At 49.5% G+C, this 22,124-nt stretch overlaps 1 protein-coding gene across 2 annotated transcripts in view; it reads right to left on the bottom strand.

The window, feature by feature from the left end:
- ADAMTS7 (ADAM metallopeptidase with thrombospondin type 1 motif 7) overlaps window positions 1–22,124 on the bottom strand; it is a 66,493-nt gene that overhangs the window by 7,988 nt on the left and 36,381 nt on the right. For both annotated transcript variants that reach the window (XM_083411786.1, XM_083411785.1), the window contains exons 17-23: window positions 19,006–19,132; window positions 17,981–18,194; window positions 14,410–16,185; window positions 11,987–12,139; window positions 10,963–11,136; window positions 9,291–9,437; window positions 8,980–9,139 (exon numbers count right to left, since the gene is read on the bottom strand). In XM_083411786.1, the coding sequence (XP_083267912.1) occupies window positions 8,980–9,139; window positions 9,291–9,437; window positions 10,963–11,136; window positions 11,987–12,139; window positions 14,410–16,185; window positions 17,981–18,194; window positions 19,006–19,132 (2,751 nt within the window). The remainder of the gene's footprint in view (window positions 1–8,979; window positions 9,140–9,290; window positions 9,438–10,962; window positions 11,137–11,986; window positions 12,140–14,409; window positions 16,186–17,980; window positions 18,195–19,005; window positions 19,133–22,124) is intronic.

Here is a 22,124-nt window from a genome sequence, read left to right as displayed (position 1 = left end):
GCCTTGTACTGCATCAGGCTGTAGATCAGCCACAGGATACCTTCAGGTTCTCTGCCCCTAACCTTCTCCAGCCTCTGGTGCCCTCCAGATGCTTTGTACTGCAACTCCCATCAGCTCCAGCCAGCATGGCTGCATGAAGCTAGGGATGATGGGAGCATGACCACATGGGCTGGGGCTGATGAGAGTTGTAGTCCAAAACATCTGGAAGCCAACAGGGTGTGAAGGTAGTCACTGGGTCACCATTATAATCTGAAGGGGGTTTACTTTTTGGGAGGTCTGTGGATACTGCCTTGGGTAGATTGTTGGCTCGAGACTCATGCCTGTCAACAGATTTGACCAGTGCACGCCAAAATCACGATTGGATGTCCTGTTTTCGGTGCCAAGTTCTCACGCCAGTCAGCTGGCTCCATGAGAGCTTGGCACCAAAAAACTCCCATTCAAAAGAAGGTGCCCATGGAGGTGGAGGGAGGAGCTGGGCCACCTCCGCCAGGCCCAGACACCATGCCTCCTGCTCGACCATGCCCTCACCAAAGGAGACGAAGCTGACAAAGATGAGGATGATAACAGGGAAGAGGAGGAGCTGGTCTGGTGCTGAGGGAGCTGCTGCTGGAAACAGAGACAGGGAGCTGGGGTGAGGAAGCCCCAGCTGGCTTGCGTGGGAGCACAACACTGAAAGCCACACATCTTGATTTTAATCAGTGGGTGGTTGGAAGGTACGGAGACATACAAACTCCAAACCATTAATTTTAGATCCCAAGAACTTGTAGGTTTTACCTGCCATTTTTAAAAGCCGCTGGGGCAGCTATGGACATCTGAAGCATTTGCCCATTTAAGAAGAGCTACAATCCACAGGATTTACTGTGTGGTTCTGGGGCCAGCACCGATAGGCCAGCCTTACAACATGGAATTTCTCCAACTGGGGAACAAACATTGGCAGCCTTTCGTGTGGAGGAGATATTTTGCAGCTGATAATGTAAGCGTCTGTTCTCCAGCCCCGTCCCCCCCCCACCAGACAGGCAACTTAAAAGCATAATGCTCGACAGCAAAGCAAACTGAATATTTTAATTAAGGGCTGGTTGAGTCCCTCCGTGCCAAATCATACTCAGCAGAAACTCACAAGGTCTCGATGGGATCAAATCCCTCTTTGGATATTATTCAGAAGGTTTACTCCTAAATCTGCTGCTAAGCCCGGAGGGAAGAGGTTGAATTTTTTCACAGGGTCACAGAAACAAACTTTGATGCACATTCCTAGATAAGGAAACGGCAGCTCGGAGAAAGGGAATTGCCGGGTCAGCTTTAAAAAGTGTGCAAGAGAGCCAAACTAGGCAATGTCTTAGCTACTTAGCGGTACTGTTAAATGCTTTTTCATTCCAGAAGATGCCAGCATGGACCCAGGACCTCAGCATGGCGATCTGGGGGGCTTTAACCCTTTCCCAACTGGAGGTTCCCCCCAGTGCAAACTGCAGGCAGGAGGAGACCAGTCCAGATTGGGTGCAGATCAAAGGGGAAAACAACCCCCATGGTCTTAATCCATATTGTGCTTGCTCCTTGCAATCTGTGTAAAAAAAGGAAAAAACATCCCTGCATGTAAGGGTACAGATCCATAGTTCATTGTAACTTTGCAAAATATAGTGATGGCCTCTACTTTGGATGGCTTTAAAAGAGGATTAGACAAATTCATGGAAAATTAGGCTATCTGCATAAGGCCACAGTGGCTGTGCTTTTCCTCCAGAGTTGAGGCCTGAAGGTCAGATACTAGGAATCACAAGTGAGAAGAGCACTTATCTTGCACTTGGGTCCTGCTTGTGGGCTTCCCATAACGGCATCTGGCTGGTTGTCAAGGACTGGATGGATGCAGAGGAATGGGGGGGGGGGAAGGCACCAGTTGGGGAACCCTCCCCCCCCAGGGAAGAAGACTCAGAACCAGGGTACTGGTGGTGGGCCTATGATGAGTGGTCAGAGGGAGAAGCCTGGGAGGAGGAGCTGGAGGAGGAGAAGGAGAAGGTGGAGGTGGTGTCGGAAGCTGAAAAGGTAACAGGGTTTAGTGAGCAGGAAGAGGCTATGGCAGAGAGAAGCCCAGAATCAGGGGCAGAAGAGGAGGCTGGGAAGGGATGGGGCCAAGCAGCAGCAATGAGGCAGGTTGCTGAAGAAGCCAGGGGGTCTCCCCCTCCTGCTGCGACAAGCTCCCCTTCCTGCCAGGTCTCCCAGAACCAGAAGAGGTATGAAGAGGGAGCCTCAGGTTGCTGGGGAAGGAACCAGGAAAGGAGCCTTAGAGAGCGGGGGAAAGAGAGCAGGGTCCTTGCAACTGCATCACTGGGACAAGACGTACTGGGAAGAGTTACTGTGATCATCAGGCCTGCACTTCTGGTTTCTTTGAATAAAGAGTAAACTTCATTCAATGTTTTTATTGCTGACCTACCCCTGACTCTGGTTCCTGATATTGGTCACTGTCGGAACAGGAGGCTGGATGCTAAATAGCCCCCCACGGGCCACTGATCTAAAATTTTGGGCACATGTGCCCAAGGGGCTGACTCCTCCCCTCTGAGATCATGGACTCAGAATCAGGGACATCGTAAGTTTCACATGTGAACCCAAGGGGGTTTACACATTTGAATTTGTCAGTGTGTCAGATTTGTCAGATACCTACTCCAAGTCACTTCCAGATGACCTGCTTCTTGTGCCTTCATCCTCACTTGTTTGCATAGCGTTTGTGGGGAAGTGACATGACATCTGCTGTTTAATGCACAACCATCCTGGTTTGTTTGCAGAGAGGTTCTATGCTATAGATTCGAGCACTTCCTGGAGTATTTCCCCATCACCTTCCTTACTCCAAAAGCCAAACTCTGGGGAGAAAGTGGGCTTGCTACATAACAGAGGGCATATCAACACCTCCCTTCCCTTTGCTTTTTCCAGGCACAGCCTGTGCTTTAAAGCTCTGTATCCGAGTGCCCCCCCTTTTTGCTCCAGAGCTTTCCCTGCAAAAACTCGATCTTTAGTGCTCCATTGGCACAAACATCAATCCATGGAAAACCCAAACTGACATTTGCTCTGACTGAACACTAAAGAGCAGGTTTTACCAGGGAAAGCTCTGGGCAAAAAAAACACAAAAACTTGGACTTTAAAGTGTGGACCTGTGCCTTGAAAGAGCGGGGCAAATAAGTGCAGATAAGCCAAATCCATGTCAATCGGCTTTTAACTTGGAGTGTTTCAGATCCTGCGGCCTCCTTCAGTGGGTGGGACGTGCTAGGATGCCGTTTATGTATACAAAAGTTGTTAGCTTTCGTTTTGTTCTAGTTTTATATTGCTTTTCATTTTTGCAGTATATGTTAAGTCACTTTGAGCTTACTTTTTGTAAAAAGGACAACTAATAAGTGTCAGCAACGCCACCACAATTTGAATTTGCTAGTATGCAACTGAATGCCACCTGCAAAATAGTAGCAGACTGGAAGTCGTTTGCTTGGCTTTGCCTTTGATCTTAATTGCCTTTGTAATGTGCACCTGTCGGTTACCCACTCTGGACCTCCGGACTGGGATGGGCTATAAATCCAATCAATGCTACCACAGAAAGGGGTTTCAAAAGTGGAGGCAGTGCTTTCTAATTTCTACAGCACATCAAAGGATAATTCAAAGGTCTTTGGGGCTTTATTAAGAGTTTTGGGGTCCCAAAGCAGGGGCGGCAGCTGAGCGGCAGACCCTTTTCTCTCTGGGGCAACGCAGACAGAAAGGAGCAGCAAGGAATCGGGGGAAAGAATGTCTAGTTTGACCACAAAGGTCTCTTTCAGCTCAGCAAACAATGACATCACTGTGTCAGAGGTTACAGCTAGCCCCACCAAACACCCCCTCCTACAGCATCAAAGGGGCAAACTGGGGGAAGGGAGCGAGTGGATATTATCCTCTGGAGAAGCCCCCCAGGCCTGTAAAGAGACATTTCTGCCTTTCCTGAATCTCGAGCTGGCTCTTACTGAATCCCCTTTGAACACAAAATCACCTCCATCCCTTTGTCTGGATGGATTTTGCATTTGGATTTTGCATTATTAGACTCAAATGTTTCCATGGAGATTCCTCCAGGGAGGAAGAACCGTACCTTGGAGCTGGTTCCTGACTAGAGCAGTCAGGAAACGCAGCCACGGAGTTAGCCAAGAGTTGCAGAGGATGATGTTCTCTCTCTGCCCCCCTGCCCTGCCTTGACTGCTACCACCGGCTCCTGCTCTGAGCACCATCTGAAAGATGCCACAGGAAGCTGCGGAGAAGAACGCCTTGGGAATATTGCTTTGGTGCCTCTGATGGAGCCCTGCTTCCTCTCGGCAAGGCCTCTTATCTCTGGCCTTCAAGAGGGCTCTTTCAGGGAGCTATTTCTGCAGGAAGGACCCGGCATCTGTCTCTCTGCCAATCTTAGCAGCCAAGAGTCCTTCTCCCAGGGCAAGACACCTCTTCACACACACATACAGGACGCTCAATATATGATAGCTGTCAAGTAGCTCATTACAGGGACTAACCTGAGCATAAAATGGAAGGACTCATGGCATTAACACCCCAACAGTTGTTATTTCTGCACTGAAGAGGGTCAGACTAGTTGGAGTCCCTTCCAATTATGTGATTCTAAAATATATTGCATCTCCACTGATCACAGGTTTGTATCCAGCACAGAGCACTCATGTCTCCGTGTCTCCAGCCACCAGTCTGCTTCCAGCTCTCTCATATATACTCTGGCTCTTGATCTCCTACAAAGCAGCTAGGTGAGGAGGGTGGAGGAAAGGCCTACAGCTTGGAGGGCACCACTCCCACCCCCTAGTTGTAGCTCTTGCTGAGATAGTTCAGTAAGGACAGCATGAAACTCTTAATTTCAGGGTCAAGGGTTCGAGCCCCACATTGGGCAAAAGATTCCTGTGTTGCAGGGAGTTGGACTAGATGATCACAGGGGCTCATTAATTCTACAATTCTATGCTTCTAACCCATCTCATTCTTTTGGGATGCCAATGAGGACACTTAAGTGGCCAGCTAAGGTTGTTGTCTTACTAAGAAACTTGTCTGACTAGGTCAGCGATTTCAGTCAGCCAGACTGATCCCCCCAAAATTAAAACCTTCCAAATGCCCTGGGGGGGGGGAATAGAACATCCCATTTTTTCCCTCACGAGATCGCAGTAGTCATTTTGGGTGCTACAATCTCACACTATGTCCCCCCCAACCCCATAAATTTTCAGAGTGAGAAGCAGGTCATGTGATTCACCCCGGTGCACATGTTGGAAGCTATGTGTCCTGGTTTTGCATCGGGGAAAGTTGGAAGGTATGTTTCCAAGCAGTTTGGCTTCCAGCCTAACATGCAAACCAGTTTGCACACACATGTGCTTGCACACATGCTTTCACTCAAGGCATTTTAAAAGCAACAACTCTTCCCTGAGACAGCAAGGGGAAAGCGGGCTTCTGCAGCGACTGAAGGATCCTCCTTTGGTGATTTGCGCAATCTTGTTTCATGGCTTTCAGTTAATTTATCCCTGTTAGTTATAAAGTTTGGCTCCTTGTTCAGTCTTAAACTGGGGGAAGCTGACAAGCCACAGCTGCACAGTGTAACACACACACACACACACACACACACACTGCTCTTCCTTCTTAACATTCTGTGTTACTACATTTTTATTAGCCTTCTGCAGCTGATAAGACCTGAGTTTATTAATAGCCTGATCTCCCACACAGAGAATCCAGCATGGGTTTATGGGCTGCTGATGACGACGCTTCCCACTTCCTAAAGGGAGGCAGGATGCTGGGAAGAGAGGCATCACCACCTGGGACAAAGGGCCTGCTTCCACTCAGGCAGCTCCTAATGCCACACAATCATCACTTTTCTGCTATAAACTATAAGTGGAATCACCATTGACTTCTCACCCCCCGGTGGGGGGCGGACAGAGTCCTCTGTGCACCCGTTTGGGCCTCCCACCATGTTCCCCCGTACACTGGGGGCACTGCAAGCAGGGATTGCCGCCTCCCCCTTCCGCCCGCCCAGTCCAAGGCTACTTTCCCAGAGGCATTTGGCTGGCCACTGCGAGAAGAACATGCTGCACTAGATGGGCCGCCTATCCAGCAGCCAGGCTCTTCTTCGTTTATTATGAATCCTAAAATGGAACCTCCACAGACAGAGACAGTCTACCTTAGAATGCTGGAGAACAAGCGTGGGAGGAGGCCGTTGCCCTGGGGGCTTTGGGGCATCTGTTTGGCCACTGTGAGAACAGGGTGCTAGACTAGGTGGGCTCCCTTTGGCCTGAGCCAGCAGCCAGTCTTATTATCTTCTTAATTGTTTTCAAAGCCGCTGCTTTGATCATTTAATTATCAGTTTCTGGAAGCTACTGTATTTGTCATTCTATAAGACGCACCAGACCATATAAGACACACCTCTATAAGACGCACCTAGTTTTTGGAGGAGGAAAACAAGAAAAAAAAATTCTCAATCCCAGAAGCCAGAACAGCAAGAGGGATCGCTGCACAGCAATCCCTCTCGCTGTTCTGGCTTCTGGGATAGCTGCGCAGCCTGCATTCGCTCCATAAGATGCACACACATTTCCCCTTGCTTTTCAGGAGGGAAAAAGTATGTCTTATAGAGCGAAAAATACGGTATGCCTTCAGAGAGGTAAAGAAGCAAGGGGCGGCTGAAATTCATACGATGACTGTCAGGTTCACCAGTTCTCCACTTGCAGAAGAGGCAACTTTAGTCATGCGTACACAGCCATAGCAGAAGCCAGAGACTTCAGTTGTTTGGTTCCTGAAGCTTTTCTTTACCTGGTCACAACCCCAAACACCATTTTAGTGTAACACTGCTGGGTTTCCAGAACAGTTTCAGAACATAAACATAAAAAGAAGGGCAGAGGGGAAGAGAGTTGCCCTAATACAAATCCGTGGTGTTAGTTTTCAACATGTTCAGCTGCTTTTGAGTTCATTCATTTACAAATCCATAGCTGCTAGGAATCCAAGGAGTGTGTTTGTTGTGTTTCTATCCTGGGAGGTTATTTTGCAGATCATTTTCCCTAATGCCCCATGAGAAGGCTGTGAATCCCATATTGGGGGGTTGGAGTAGATGAGCCTTGGGCTCCCTTCCAACTCCACAATTCTATGACGTAAGACCACTCTGCAGCAGCCTGAATAGAGTTCTGCACTAAAGACCAAGGGGACCTGACACCTCTGTGCCCAGGCTTGTAGCTTTAGCAAGGATCTGACTTCATATGGCAAGCGGACGAGACTTTTCCCCTCCCTCCAGAGTTCAGCAGGATATGTTTTCTTTCCCATCAGCGCTTCCTGCCCTGGGCCATAAACCAAATATAGGCCATTAAAAAACCCAGAGTGTTTAGCCCTCCACATTCCCTCACATTGTCTTGCATCGTTTATGTGGGGGGAAATCATGACCCTATACATCAAGGCCATTGTATATCCATCATCACCGCAGGATCTGTATTCCCACTTTATCTCTCAGCGCTATTACCATGAGTAACAAGTATTCTTCTGGAGAGAGGCATTTGTTGCAAGACTAACATTTCCTGTGCTCTGCCCTTGCACAGAAAACCAGTGTAATCTTTTGGCAACAGCCAGGGCAATTCTGCAGGTCATGCTGGAAGCGTTTGCATAGTTTGCATTTTTGGACCAGAAGCAGGCAGGTGGTGCTGGACCTCTAAGTGGTGAGGGTGGAGGGGGGTTGCACCAAAGGGGCTTGCTGGGAGGAGATTGACATTTATACAGTTTACTCTTTGCACTGAGTGGCTAAGGCCGATGGGAGAAGTGGCCTTTTCAGTGGTGGCTCCACACTTATGGAATGCTCTCTGCAAGGAGGCCTGCCTGGCACCAACGCCATCTATTTTAAGGCACCAGCCAATTGCTTCTATTTTTACCCAGGCCTCAGCCCTTAAGGAGGTAAATTGCATGGGGGTGGCAGGGAAAGAGCTGACTCCCCTTCCCCTGTTGCTGTGGCTCTGGTGGAATCTAGACACATATAAAAAAACCACTGTGAAAATGCTTTAAAAAAAAGTTTTGAAAAATATATTGAATTTTTCTAGTGGCACTTAAACCATTATATTTGCAGCTGTATAGCTGAGTCCCCTGACTCCTGTGGGAGAAAATTCCCTTTGTGGGTTCAAACCAAACTCCCTATCAGTCAGACTTTATTCCGTAATGCAGTACGGGACAGAGCCCCAAAGTGTCTGTGAGAACATTCCACTAACACCCCCTGCCCCATATATGAAATATGCAACATCCTGGCTGTTTTACTCTCTAGCCAACCACTTCTGCCACCCAGCACATTGCCATTTCTTCATCTAACCATGCTCCTTGTAAACACTGACTCAACACAAAGTTTTTACTGAATGTACAGAACCCTCCTTGCACCTTATCTGCAGCTGTTTTTTCACTCTACTATTCGGTTAGGTTCCTCCTAAACTGGTTCTTACCAGTTCTGTGGTCAGAGGCTGGACTCTTGTGTCCTCAGCGCTAACATGTCTTGCAGAATCTCTAACTCTCCCACCCCTCTGCCCTGTTAGAATTCCTGCTCCATGGTTGCAGTCATGGGATTTTTTTGTCTATCACATGATGGTATATGTTTTGACTCCACAGAGTGGGAAGTGACGGAGACAGGATGTTTGTGTTACTGTGTTCTGTGAAGTGGGACTATTGTCTTTGTCCTTTTCCTCTTTGCTGTCTGATGCTAGAGAGAGAGGGAGCCATGTTGCAGTGCTCTCTGTGTGTTTATATGTAAATAAAGTAGATTAGCCAAAATGCTGAGTTGCTGAGGTCTGTTACGCAAGCTGCACAAACTCTGCGGATCCGTAAGTGTGCCGATGTCTGTTGGCATCAGTCGCTGTGATGTTCGGGCTGAAGAAAGCTTTTGAAGCTCCCGAACGAACAACCAGGAGGGAAAGAACATGCCAGTCAGGCATGTGTCTCTGCCAGGGTCCTACTCAAGTGTAGGGCGAACCCCTGATACGCCCATCCCACCCCACCACTTACTTGGTGGGCTGAGGCTGCAGTCCTGGGGGTTGCACTTCTGCGTGTTCTCCGGCCACGGTTCGTGGTCGCAAAGGCTGCTGTCTTCTTCCACCTCCCCAGTCTTGGTGTTCATGCATTTCACCTGCCTCTTTTGGATGCCTCCCCCACACATGGCCGTGCACTAAAGAGATCAAAAAGGACTTCAGACCACCCAGCCACAGCCTGCCCTGGACCACCCCGAGGAAGGGGGACGTAGCACCCTAATTTCCAATCATCAAAAGCATTCTGGATTCCTTCCCACCAGGGATTCAGGAGAAGGACTCCTGGCTTACCTGCCCCCAGGATCCCACTGTCCACTTGGTGCAGGGGTGGATGTTGCAAGGCCTGGTGTTGTTTGGGCGGAGGGCTTCGTCGCACCGTCCAAATTCTGGGCAGGTCACAAGGCGTTCTTGCTCCCCTCCTCCACACAGCTCAGAGCACTAGCAGGAAACAGGCAGGAGTCAGCTGAGAAGGAAGCACCACCAAGCCACAACAGTGGACGCAGGCAGGTGCTTGGGCAGGAGCTAGTTCTAAGCCAAGGAGCAAGCATGGCAGTCAAAACAGGAGTGGGAGGCCACACGACAACCTCCATGGGCTTGTCTGCTTAGTGGGCTTCCCGTGGAGTAAGGAGGTCCATTCAGGACCAGGGCAGCACATCGTAGTGGCCCCCAGATGTTGAACTCCAACTCCCAACCAGCCCCAGTTGACAGGGGTGCTGGGAGTTGCAGTCCAATAGTATCTGGAGGGCGTCATGTTGGCTATCCCTGGTTTAAGGCACATCACTGGGGCAGCAGCCTGCATTTCCTGCTCTTTGGGAGCTTCCAAGTCTTTGGAAAGAGGATGTACCGTATTTTTCGCTCTATAAGACGCACCAGACCATAAGACGCACCTAGTTTTTGGAGGAGGAAAACAAGAAAAAAAATATTCTGAATCTCAGAAGCCAGAACAACAAGAGGGATCGCCTCTCGCTGTGGCTTCTGGGATAGCTGCGCAGCCTGCATTCACTCCATAAGATGCACACACATTTCCCCTTACTTTTTAGGAGGGAAAAAGTGAGTCTTATAGAGCAAAAAATACGGCATTTGCTAAAGCAGATCAGATCTCAGGGAGCATCACCTGGCAGAAGACATTCCTATTAAACCGAAATGGCACATTAGAAAAACTAAAATTCCAAGTGTCAATTATGACCCATAAAGTCCTATATAGCTTAGGTCCAAGCTGTGTGAAGGACCGTCTTCTCCCATGCAAACCTGCCTGCACTCTGAAATCTTCAAGGGAGGCCCTTCTCACAGTCCCACCACCCTCACAGACATGCTTGGTGGAGACACAGGAGAGGGCCTTCTTGGTGGCTGCTCCCAGGCTTTGGAACTCTCTCCCTAGAGAAGCCAGATGGGTTCCCTCTTTGCTGTCCTTTCATCATCCAGTGAAGACTGTTTTTTTCCAACAGGCTTTTAGGAAAACTGACTGGGGTTTTTTTAAGGAAAAGGCTTTTACGAGAGCTGTGCTGTTTGTTTGTTTTTTAAATCTGTATTTTAAAACAGATTTGTTTTTTATATTGTTTTTAATTCTGCTACTTTTCAACAATTGTTTTTAGTTTTTTCGCATTTGATTTGTGTTGTTTTGATTTGTGGAAGCCACCTTGAGTCCCCGTTGGGGGGAAAGGTGGGCTATACTGTAAATAGTTAATAACTACAACAACTACAAGGGAGGGTGGTAGTGGTGGGGTCATTCATTGCCTCTGGAATTTATTTTCCATTCAGCACAATGGTAAAAGTGAATGCATGCTACAGAGGGCGGAGATGCAAGCCACACATCACCACTACCATCATCATCATTGCAGCCTACTCAAATCTGGGGTAAGAAAGCAGCAAGAAAAATTGGAGCAAGATGCCCCCAGCACAAGGGAGCTCTGGGTTGGGCTCACAGCTTCCTCCCCTCTCTGCTTGCCCCCTGCCCCCAACTCACCTCTCTCCAGGTAGAGGTGTACCAGCCAAGGCACAGCTTGCTATTGCAGGGCATCTGGGTGAGGGGCTTGTACAGCACAGCCTGGCAGTGGAAGGGGCGGAGGGGCCGCTGGTCCCTGCTGTCGACGCAGTGGGTGTCCCGGACTTTCACACCGCCTCCACAGGTCCTGGAGCACTGGGTGCCAAACAGTGCAAAGAGAAGCCGGCTGAGAGCTGGCCACTGTCCGTTGTGGGGTGGAGAGATATTGGGAAGCAGCCTGGCTGCTCTCAAAAGGAGACTGTTTTTGGGCCTACCTATTCAAGTCCCTGCTGTCCCGTCCCCCCATGAGTTCTAAGAAATGTCCCCCTGCCCCACTTTATGCTCACAACCACCCTGCAAGGTAGGCCAGCCTTAGAGGCAGGGAGTGGCCTCAGGGCAAGGTTTATGGAGGATAAGACTATCCGTAGTAATTGGCTGCCAGGGCCGGCGCTATCCTAATGCATTCTGAGGCAGTTGCCTCAATGGCACACTGGAGGAAAGTGGACAGGGGCAGCAGGCTTAGACCTGCCTCCATGCCTCTTCCCTTAAAGGTAAAGGGACCCCTGACCATTAGGTCCAGTCGTGACCGACTCTGGGGTTGCGGCGCTCATCTCGCTTTATCGGCCGAGGGAGCCGGCGTTCAGCTTCCGGGTTATGTGGCCAGCATGACTAAGCCGCTTCTGGCGAACAAGAGCACAGAAACACTGTTTACCTTCCTGTCGGAGTGGTACCTATTTATCTACTTGCACTTTGAGGTGCTTTCGAACTGCTAGGTTGGCAGGAACCTCTTCCCTTACCCACTGTTAGATTGCAAAGATCTGAGGCTTTTGCTCCAGTTGGAGTCACTGCATTTTGGGGTTGGAACAGACTTTGGAAGTCATCGAGTACAACCTGCTGCTACGCAACACGGAGCAAATACTAAAAAAAATTATCAAGAGGGGTGTGTGAAGACGAGCCCCAGAGGCCTCCTTGGCAAAGGGCGTTGCCTGAGGGGAGTTTTGCCTACTTTGCTCCAGTTCCCGACGCGCCAGCTAGAACACGGCCTCAAGTAGCACCTCCGGGCAGGGATGGGCTTCCGGGCTGGGCTGCAGTCTTGCTCCTGCCCTGTGCTGCAGCGCACTGTTCTCCAAATGGCGCCCAGGCCGCATGTGGTGGAGCACTGGAAGAAAGAGGAAGCCCTGTTAGCACCCAGGCCTGCTCAGTCCCCACTAATTCGACGGAGCTGGGTTTTCACCTCCTGCCTCTCCAAGCAGTGGTAGGGAGCCTCAGGTCCTCCCAAATGTGGCCTCCCAGTCCTCTCCGGCTGGCCCTCCTGACTCTCCCCAAGCCACACCCCTCCTGGTCTTGCTCCACACCCTCCTTGAGTATTTTGCCTTAGCTGGAGCTCCGGGGATGCTTCTTGCTGGTCTGGATGGAGGATAAAGAGGAGGGTGAGAATGTGTAGGGAAGCTAGCCTAAAGAGGTTTTAAAAATCCATACTTGTTGCTCCGCCCACTATTGCCTCTTGCCCCGCCCACTACCAGCATGTGGCCCCTGGAAGGCAACCTTTGAGTTGAAAAAGATTCTCCAGCCCCTCTACCCAGTGGCCCAAACTCTGGCCCATCCCCATCTGCCACTGCCTTCTCATACCGCCTGCTGGAGCGTCTTGCAATCACCAGAGTCCCAACAGGCAAAGAGGCCACGTGGTGTGAAAAGACAACCTTGGAGCCAAGACAGGGTGTTCTCTGCTCCCGCAACTCCCCTCCATTCCACCTCCTCTAGACCAGGTGTAGCCAACAAGGTGCATAGCCTCCGACAGTTCTCTGATGAAAATAGGGACACCCTATTCCATACCCTCCAACATTTCTCCAATCAACATCCTAAAGAAAAGACAGGCATTCCAGGATCAAATCAGAAACCAGGACAGCTTCTGTAAATCTGGTACAGTCTCTGGAAAATAGGGAAGAAGACGAAGAAGAAGAAGAAGAGGAGGAGGAGGAGGAGTTTGGACTTGATATCCCGCCTTTCACTCCCCTTTAGGAGTCTCAAAGCAGCTAACATTCTCCTTTCCCTTCCTCCCCCACAACAAACACTCTGTGAGGTGAGTGAAGCTGAGAGACTTCAGAGAAGTGTGACTGGCCCAAGGTCACCCAGCAACTGCATGTGGAGGAGCGGGGAAGTGAACCCGGTTCACCAGATTATGAGTCCACCGCTCTTAACCACCACACCACGCTGGCTCTCTGGGACACTTGGAGGGTCTGTAGGTGCCGTCCAGAGGTGGTTGGACTACAGCTCCAGATCTGAGAGTCCTGCACTGGCTGCCGGTGAGCTACAGTGTCCAATTCAAGGCGTTGGTGCTAGTATACAGAGCCCTAAAAGACCTGGACTTAGAGGAGAGCCTTACTCCATACGTCCCAACTTGCTGTTTATGATCAGGTTGGGGGAGCTTCTTAAACACCTAAGAGCATAAGAAGCTGGATCAGGACAGTAGCCCATCAAGTCCAGCATCCTGTTCTCACAGTGGCCAACCAGATGTCCCAATGGGACCTGAGCATGAGAGCAACTCTCCTCTCCAGTGGTTTCCAGCAACCAGTATTCGAAAGCGTTGCTGCCTCCAGCCATGGCTGCAGAGCATAGCCAGCATCGCCCCTGGATGGAAAAGGCAGTGTGAACATGGGAAGGGGCTTTCTCTGTCAGGACCCCCATCTCTGGAACTCCCTTTCAGACAGCTCATAGGGAAGTTTTTTTAAAAAATGTTTTATTATTTTTTATATACTGTACGTTGGAAGCCGCCTAGAATGGCTGGGGCAACCCAGTCGGATGAGTGGGGTATAAATAGGAATATTGCTGTTGTTGTTGTTGAATAGGATGTCCCTATTTTCAACGGAGAAATGTTGGAAGGTATGCTGCCATTTTAATTATTATATATTGGATATGTTCTTTCCCCTTATGTTTTTTAGCCAATCTAGGCACCCTTCAGGGAGGTAAGGGGAGAAATATAAATTTAATACATAAACAAATAGCAAATAAATAAAATCCCAACCACCAGCATGGCCAGTGATTGTTGTCTAAACAATTTTGCTTAGAAAGTCAATGAGAGTTTTGATCTGTTTTTAGACATTAAAAACTTTTAAGAAGTTTTTAATTATTGTTGTTAATGCTTCCTGTCGATAATTTTATTGTTTTAACCGCTTTGTGGTTTTGGTTTGGTTTTTTTTACAGTCAAACAATATGTACATTTTATGAAACAAATAAATAAAAATAATTGCAGCCTAACAACAACTGGAGAGAACCGGGCTGGCTAACCCTGGACAAGAGTGTGACCCAAACCCTCTCACTTTCTGTAGAGCTGAGCTCTGGGGAAAGCAGGCTGGGTGCCAAGGGGCTCAGAGCCAAGCAGAGAACTCCCTGCAACCGGCAGGTATCCTCTCCTTCCTGCCAGGAACTTGCCTCACTCCAGTTTCCAGCTTCCCAGCTGGCATTCAGAGCAGCTGCGACAGTAGCTGGAGGAGCCACTGAGAGCGTCCTGTCCTCTTTTTCCTGGTGCCTTTCTGTCGTGGGCCTGGGCCCGAGACCTCCATGGCTGCTTGCAAACATCCAGTGATCCCCATGCGGGCCACTTTTATTTCTGCCCCCAGAGAGTCCCTGGTCCCCCACACTGGGAGGGATACGCTCAGCGTCCCACTTGGTTTTCATTCCAACAGATTCCTCCTTCTGCCTTGGTGCAGATGCCATGGAAGGGACAGAGCCAGGGGAGGGGGGACTCCACTCCAAGGACGTCGGCTCAGTCGGCAGCTGCCGCTCCAGTGAGTTGGGACTGTGTGGCATTAGCAGAACGCTGCTGGAAGGGGGCTGCCTCTCAACCATATTGCTGTCAAGCCCAGGTGGCTCATATGCAAAGGTGGGTGTGGGCTCCAGGGAGGGAGACTCGCCCTTGGCCTTGACTACATCAGCAGGAGAGTGTTGGAGGTCCTGTGCATCTGCCGCAAGGCTCTTGCTGTTTGCCACGTCGTACGGACTCATACCATCCTCAGGCTTCTTGCTTGTCTCACTTGGGACCTGAGCTGGAAGGTGAAGGGTGGTTTCAGTAGGACCAGGCAGTGGAGAAATGAAGTTCCCATGCGTCCCCTTTGATGCTGTTTCTGCAGTTCCTGCCGTGACTGTCCTAACCAGGGCTTCTTCCGTTCTGCGTCCATCACCAACATCATTTTTTAGATCAACGATGGCCCGGTCTGCACCACCACCTTCTCCAGGGCCCAACAAGCCATTGTCTTCGATGGTGCTGAGATATGGGACCTTTGAGCTTCCAACGTCTTCATTCCAGCTCTTGCGAGTGCTAAACTCATGGTCTTGACTGGGGCTGTCCTCAACAGAAGGTACGGTTGGAGTCAGGAGGGTCAAGTAAGGGAAGATCACAGAGGGGGCCGTGTTTGCTACCTTCCCTTCCCAACGTGTGGTGTCTTCTTGGGCATGATTGACAGATACATGGGTGTTGGTGCCAGAAGGGAAATCCGTTGCAGCTGCAGAAGTGGAAGAAGGAAGATCTCCCCAAATGGCTGGTGGGTCCTTCACGTTAACTGCCATGGAGGAGGTTGGAGAGACAGCAACTGCTGTACCCAAAGAACCATGCCAACTGACAGCAGTGCTATGCTCTTGAAACCCACTGGTTACCCCTTTGTTATTCTGCCCAACAGATGGAGATGTGGGGCTTCCATGGTCCATCTCTGGCTTTACAGTAGAGAGAGAATCGGGAGCCATTTCTTGAGGGTCCTCTTTCACGTCACTGACCTTCTTCACCCCAACATCCGGCAACAAGTCCTCTCTCCCACCACCCTTGGTGTCAGCTGGGTCGTAAGACAGGTCTTCATGGAAGTTGATAAAATTGTAATCGTAGTAAAAATCATCCACAAACACGTTTCCCTTTTTGTTGTTGCCAGGCGAAAAGTCTTCTTCCCTTATGGCATTGAGGTCTTCAGATTTGGGCGACAAAGGGATGAATCGAGGGACGGGGTGGCTTGGGATGAAATTGATCTCATTGTACAGCTCCCGGCTTGAGGAACCAGAGCCTGACCAGTCTGGGAAGATGCTCTCAATCTTGTTCCAGCAGGGCAGCAACGAACAGGCCATTTCGGAGGCTGGTCTTTGCCCCGGATCACAGCTGGCTCTGGTATTATTGGGGCAGTACACCAGGCGATGCTGTATCCCACTTCCACATGTGACCGAACACTGTATGGGAAAGGGGAGAGAAAATAAGGAGTGTGAGAGACATCAATGGCCAACACAGTGCTGGCAGTTTCTCTATGCTAGGATCCTCCAAGACAGATAGTGTGGTAGAGTGGTTAGAGCAGTTGATTCCCAAAGTGGGTGGTAGCATCCCCTGAGAGGCAATGGGATTACCTAGGTGGGGGTGCTAGGAAGCATTAGCAAATGGGAACAGGAAGTGTAAATGATTATAAGATTTCAAAAAGCTGGTATCAATGGTTTGTCCATCAATTTTGTTGTAGTAATTAAACTAAATAGTTTTAATTGATTTTATACACACAATTAGTTGTCACTGTTTTGAATTTAATTGTGTTACGGTCTTCCTTAGTGGGTCATGCAAACCACTATTCTGATAATGCCTTTTATAGGGTAGGGAACACTGGGGAAGGGTTTATAAAATCAAGGGATTGGTGGCCCCCAAAAGTTTGGGAACCACCAGTTAGAGTGTCAGACTAGGACCTGGAAGACCAAGTTTCCAATACAGTGGTACCTCAGGTTAAGTACTTAATTTGTTCTGGAGGTCCGTTTTTAACCTGAAACTGTTCTTAACCTGAAGCACCACTTTAGCTAATGGTGCTTAGCTAATGGGGCTAAATGCTGCTACCGCGCCGCCAGAGCCTGATTTCTGTTCTCATCCTGAAGCAAAGTTCCTAACCCGAGGTACTATTCCTGGGTTAGGAAGCGTCTGTAACCTGAAGCGTATGTAACCCGAGGTACCACTGTATCCACTTGGCCATGACCTCTCAGCCTAACCTACCTCACAGGTTGGTTGTGGGGATTATAGAAGGTGGGGAGAGAACCATGTGTACCCCACCTTGGGCTCCTTGGAGACACAGGTGGTGGAATATAAATGCAGTAAATAAACAAGTTGTAGTCCAAAATTTCTGGAGGGCACCAGGTTGGGGAAGGCTGGTCCATGCAAAAAAGGGCCAGAAATCATTATAATCCAAGGTCATTTGCTCTTTCCACTACAGAAGCTCAATCTAAACCCAGCCATCGTTCTTCAGTTTCAGGTCATCTTTGTTTCCTGATGAAGCTTGGCTTGCATGGAAAAACCCAAACAGCTGGGGGGCTGGCGGGTGACCCTGGAGGGGGCTGGCACCCAGTGACTTCATAGGTCGTCTCTATTTGGGGTTCCCATCAAGTGCCACCCTTCATCCGAGCAAGATTCCTTGCTGAGGGGGAAAAGAGCGAGTGGGGATTTGCTAACAGGGAGAAACAAAGCACAAGAAGGATGTTTGTTGCAGCTGAGCAGATAAGAGGTCTTCTGACCTTTCTCCAGAGTTGCAGCAACCCACATACCGAAAATAGTTTCATGCCACAAGGACATGTGACTCGCTGCCAGCCACATTAAAAGCGGAGTCTTTCTGCAAGGACCCTGGGAGGAAAAACCCAGATTGCCCAAGGCCAAGGATGTTGGGCAGCCTCCTCTGTCCTCTCCCAAGGACCTAGCAAGATCTCTGGTGGGGCTTGCTCTCAAGTGTATTTCGATTGCAGAGTACAGTGTTGGCCTTTGCCAAATTTGCAAAAGCCATGGTTATTTATGCAATGGAGAATCCTCCAGTTCCTGTCTGGAGGAAGGTAGGAAGGTAGCTGCTTTCTAATGAATCAGATCATGGGGTCCATCTAGGCCAATAATTGATTTGACAGCTGCCCTTCAGGATTTCAGACAGGGGCCATTCCCAGCCCTACCTGGAGATGCCCTTGTGGATTGAACCAAGACTTGCAGCAAGGGTTTTGGTGCTCGGATTCTCCTCACCTTGGACCAATTGCCAGCCAGCCACCGAGCCGGGCAGAGGACCTCTCGGTTGCAGGGGGCCGTGGCATCCGGCTTGGAGAGATGTTGGCACTTGCTGGCTTGCAGAGCCCGCTGCTCATCCAGCGCCACGCTCTGAATGCAGAGGATGGTCCTCTTCATCAGCCCAGTGTCCCCACAAGTGGCAGAACACGCCTGCCACTCGCCAGCCCACCACCTGGAAGGGAGCGAGCAGGATAGATATGGTCGAAGACCAGCTTATAAAACACACTTGGGGGTACAGTCACAGAGGTAAAACAGATGATTAAAACAATTAACAACAATAAATTTAAAAACAATGTACAACAATAAACTATCCCAGGGGGTTGACCCAGAGTCACCCATGGAACCGAGTTTGGGGATTTTCATGACGGACTATTTTGAGTTGGGAGATGGTCTGCGCCTACAGATCTGTACGCAGAATCTGGCGACCATCCAGGTCATTTTCTGATCTTTGCCTAACAGGAAAAGGTCAAATTTTTGCTTTTGTGGGAGGTTGGCGAGCCTCACCACTTCTATCTCTCCCAATGGACAGGTGCAAAGTCTCTGAGCATACGGGACTTTTCTAAAGGCTCCTTCCAGGACCCGTGAGGGAAAAGCCGAGCTTCTGGCGAGTGTAAAGGCCCTTCTTGCATTTCTAGGTACGAGAAAGAAGAGATATGTTGCCGGTGCGGCTATATATTTCTCGATTTCTCCAATTTTATAGTCGGGGCACCTTGCGCAGTCCTGTTGTCTCTCGGTGTCTAATAAGGAGTTCAAGGGTTAGGCTAGGAAAGAGCAATTAGACGTCCAACTCTGGGAGCATGATCATTGCAAGGGTTTGGAATAGATGACCCTTTGGATCTCTTCCAGCTCTACAATTCTGTGATTCTAAGAGGCTCCTTTCACAGTTATTGGGGAACAGGATGCTTGGCTCGATGGGCCATTGACCTGATCCAACACGCTCTCCTTATGTTCTTGTGGTTTAGACACAGAGGAGTTGAGCTGACCTGGCAGGACACGGCTCCTCGCTGCAACTCTTCTGCTTGTCGTCCGGCCGGCTAAGGACGTTGCAGTAGTGCTCCTCCACCATCCCAGCCACTTTCTCCATGCAGTGCACAATCTGCCGCTGGACCCCTGAGGAGAGAAGGAGGTGCGTATCAGGCATGCCCCATGCGCACAGTAGTACATGCTGGCAGGCCAAGAACCAAGGATGAGTGGGGTGTAGTGGTTAGAGTACTGGACCAGGACCTGGCAGACCAGGGTTCAAATCCCCACTCGGTCGCAGCACTCGCTGGGTGACCTTGGGCCAGTCACTCCCTCTCAGCCTAGCCTACCTCACAGGGTTGTTGCGAGGATAAAATGGGGAGGCAGAGAACTATGTATGCAAGGTTGCAGGTTCGGTCCCCATAATGGACAGCTGCATATTCTTGCATTGCAGGGGGTTGGACTAGATGATCCTCAGGGTCCCTTCCAACTCTATGATTAAGTTATAAAACTCTTGGCATGTACTCCCCCAGTTGCTCATGAGGAAAAGTGGTTCTTGGACTGAAACAGCTGCATGCCAACGGACAGCAGTGGCCTTCCAGGGTTTCAGGAGAGGCCATTCCTCAGCCCTACCTAGAGATACGACTGGGGATTAAATCTGGCTCCCCTTTATTACATACACAGCCCAACAATACAACGACAAAAACCCACCAACAGCATACAGATCAATATGGCTAACCTGATCCAAAACACCCACCCACCCCACTCACACATGAAAACAAAGACCACCACTGCCAACCACAAATGAACAACCACACCCTACGCCAACTCCAACCTCTCTCACCACCAAAGGAACACAAGCGAACAGCAAAGAACCTGCACAAGCAACGCTGACACCAAACCCTACATATAGTAAGTAAAATAGAAAAATTGTCACCCGACCCCACCCATCTTCCCCCCTCCATCTCTTTCCCCCTTTTCTTCCCAATGTCTTGACAAATGAAACTGATTTGTAAAAATGTTACATGGCAGCAAAAACATGAGAGAGACATTGCAAACACTTTTGTAAAACAAGAATTTTTTTAATAATAATAATAATAATAATAATAATAATAATAATAATATGTTTTTTTTAAAAAAATCTGGGATCTTCTGCATGCAGGGCTGATGGTACAGCCACTTCCCTGGCTGGATGTTAGAGTCCCACCACCACACACAATTGCTGCGTTGGTCAGCCAACTGTAGCAAGGTCCTTTTGGGAGCAGCGCAGGGGTTAATGATTGCAGAAGACGCTGCAGGTCTCTAAGCCCTGCACCTGTGAGCAGCTGTTACTAACAATACCCCCCCCCAAAGCCCTGCAAGGTTAGGGAGGGGAAGCAGCAGGAGGCAGCCTAGAGAACTTGGAATGTTGTAATTAAGTCACCACGGAGGAGCACCGTTGGGGGGCTGAGGTCAGCAAAGATCAGGTTGAAAACGGAGCATGCCAAGACACACACACACACACACACACACACACACACACAGTGCATGGATGACCAGCTAACAAACAAGGACCCTCTTTGTCTGCCCCTCTTCTTTGTTAGGGCCTCTGCGCCAGCAGCTCCTGCATCCAACTCCCTATCTTTAAGCTATTCTAAGATGGGGTGGGGCTGTGGTCTCAAAACCAGGCATAAAAGCACTTCACCGTGCAGGACAAAGAAAATTTGTTCCCTCAACCAGAACCCTCGAAAGCAGCAGACTTAAATAATGCCCAAACTGCTCCATTTCAGAGGTTGATTTGTCCGCTTGTGACCTTCAGCCCAGAGCCGTTAACAAGAAAGAAATCTAAACTGTTGGTCCTGGCCTTAAGTTTATTTTAAAAACAAAAGCTGCAATTTATTCCTCCGTGTTTTTGTTTTTATGGCAATGCCTTCTTGCAATAATTGGTGCAACTGGTAACGGGACTCCCGCGGAGTCGGTTTTCTGCTGGGCGGACTCAGAGCCCTCCTCCACGTACAATGCCGCAGATTGTCTGCGGGAACAATAGCCCTTTTCTGCCAGGAACAGTAGTGCCGATCTGAAGAGAGCTCTTGCAGTTGGATGCATGGAACTCCACAGGGCTGGGAAAGAATCCTGGAAACTGATCTCCTGCCACGTGGGGTGAGCTGCAAGCCAAGACTCTGCAATGAGGAGCGCCGGGCAGGACAGCAAACAGCCGACCTCAGAAATCAATCCTAGCAGCGGGAGAGGCCCACGGGTAATCCCACGGGAGAGAAACCTTTTCCTGAGGATTTCTTTGATTTGGTGTGTCCATGTTCCAACAGTACAGTTCCATTGCCACCTCCCTCTTTCTTTTGCAGAGCTCAAAGGAGCGTGCAGAATTTGACCTCACCCTGTAAGCTCAGATAGGCTAAGGATGCTACCAGACTGTCTTGTGTTTTCCGGCCGGTACAGTAGTACCTCTGGTTACGTACTTAATTCGTTCCGGAGGTCCGTTCTTAACCTGAAACTGTTCTTAACCTGAAGCGCCACTTTAGCTAATGGGGCCTCCTGCTGCCGCACCGCCAGAGCACGATTTCTGTTCTCATCCTGAAGCAAAGTTCTTAACCCAAGGTACTATTTCTGAGTTAGCGGAGTCTGTAACCTGAAGTGTCTTTAACCTGAAGCGTCTGTAACCTGAGGTACCATAGTATTCAAGCACATATCAGAAAAGTTCATGCAATTAAAGTGGATCCGAGTGTGCTCTGTCACCCCCATCACAAAAAAACCCACTTTCTAAAAATAAACAAAATATCATGATATGGATTTCAAACCAATTTGGGACGATATATCGATAGATCACCCAGCCCTACTTAGAATAATCGAATTGTCGAGTTGGAACCCCTGCAATTCAGGAATATGCAGTTGTCCCATACAGGGATCAAACCTGCAACCTTGCCATTATGAGCACCATGCTCTAACCCAGTGTTTCCCAACCTTGGGCCTCCAGCTGTTTTCGAACTACAATTCCCATCATCCCTGACCACTGGTCTTGCTAGCTGAGGATTATGGGAGTTGTAGTCCAAAAACAGCTGGAGGCCCAAGGTTGGGAAATGCTGCTCTAACCAACTGAGCTACCCAGCCTCTAGCTCTGGCTTCCTAGAATACCCTCTTCTCTATTGCA

Source organism: Podarcis tiliguerta, assembly GCF_965153285.1.
Source record: "Podarcis tiliguerta genome assembly, chromosome: 14".
NCBI classification, from domain to species: domain Eukaryota; kingdom Metazoa; phylum Chordata; class Lepidosauria; order Squamata; family Lacertidae; genus Podarcis; species Podarcis tiliguerta.
The sequence above is the reverse complement of the archived record's forward strand: the minus strand, read 5'-3'. Positions and strand labels throughout refer to the sequence as shown.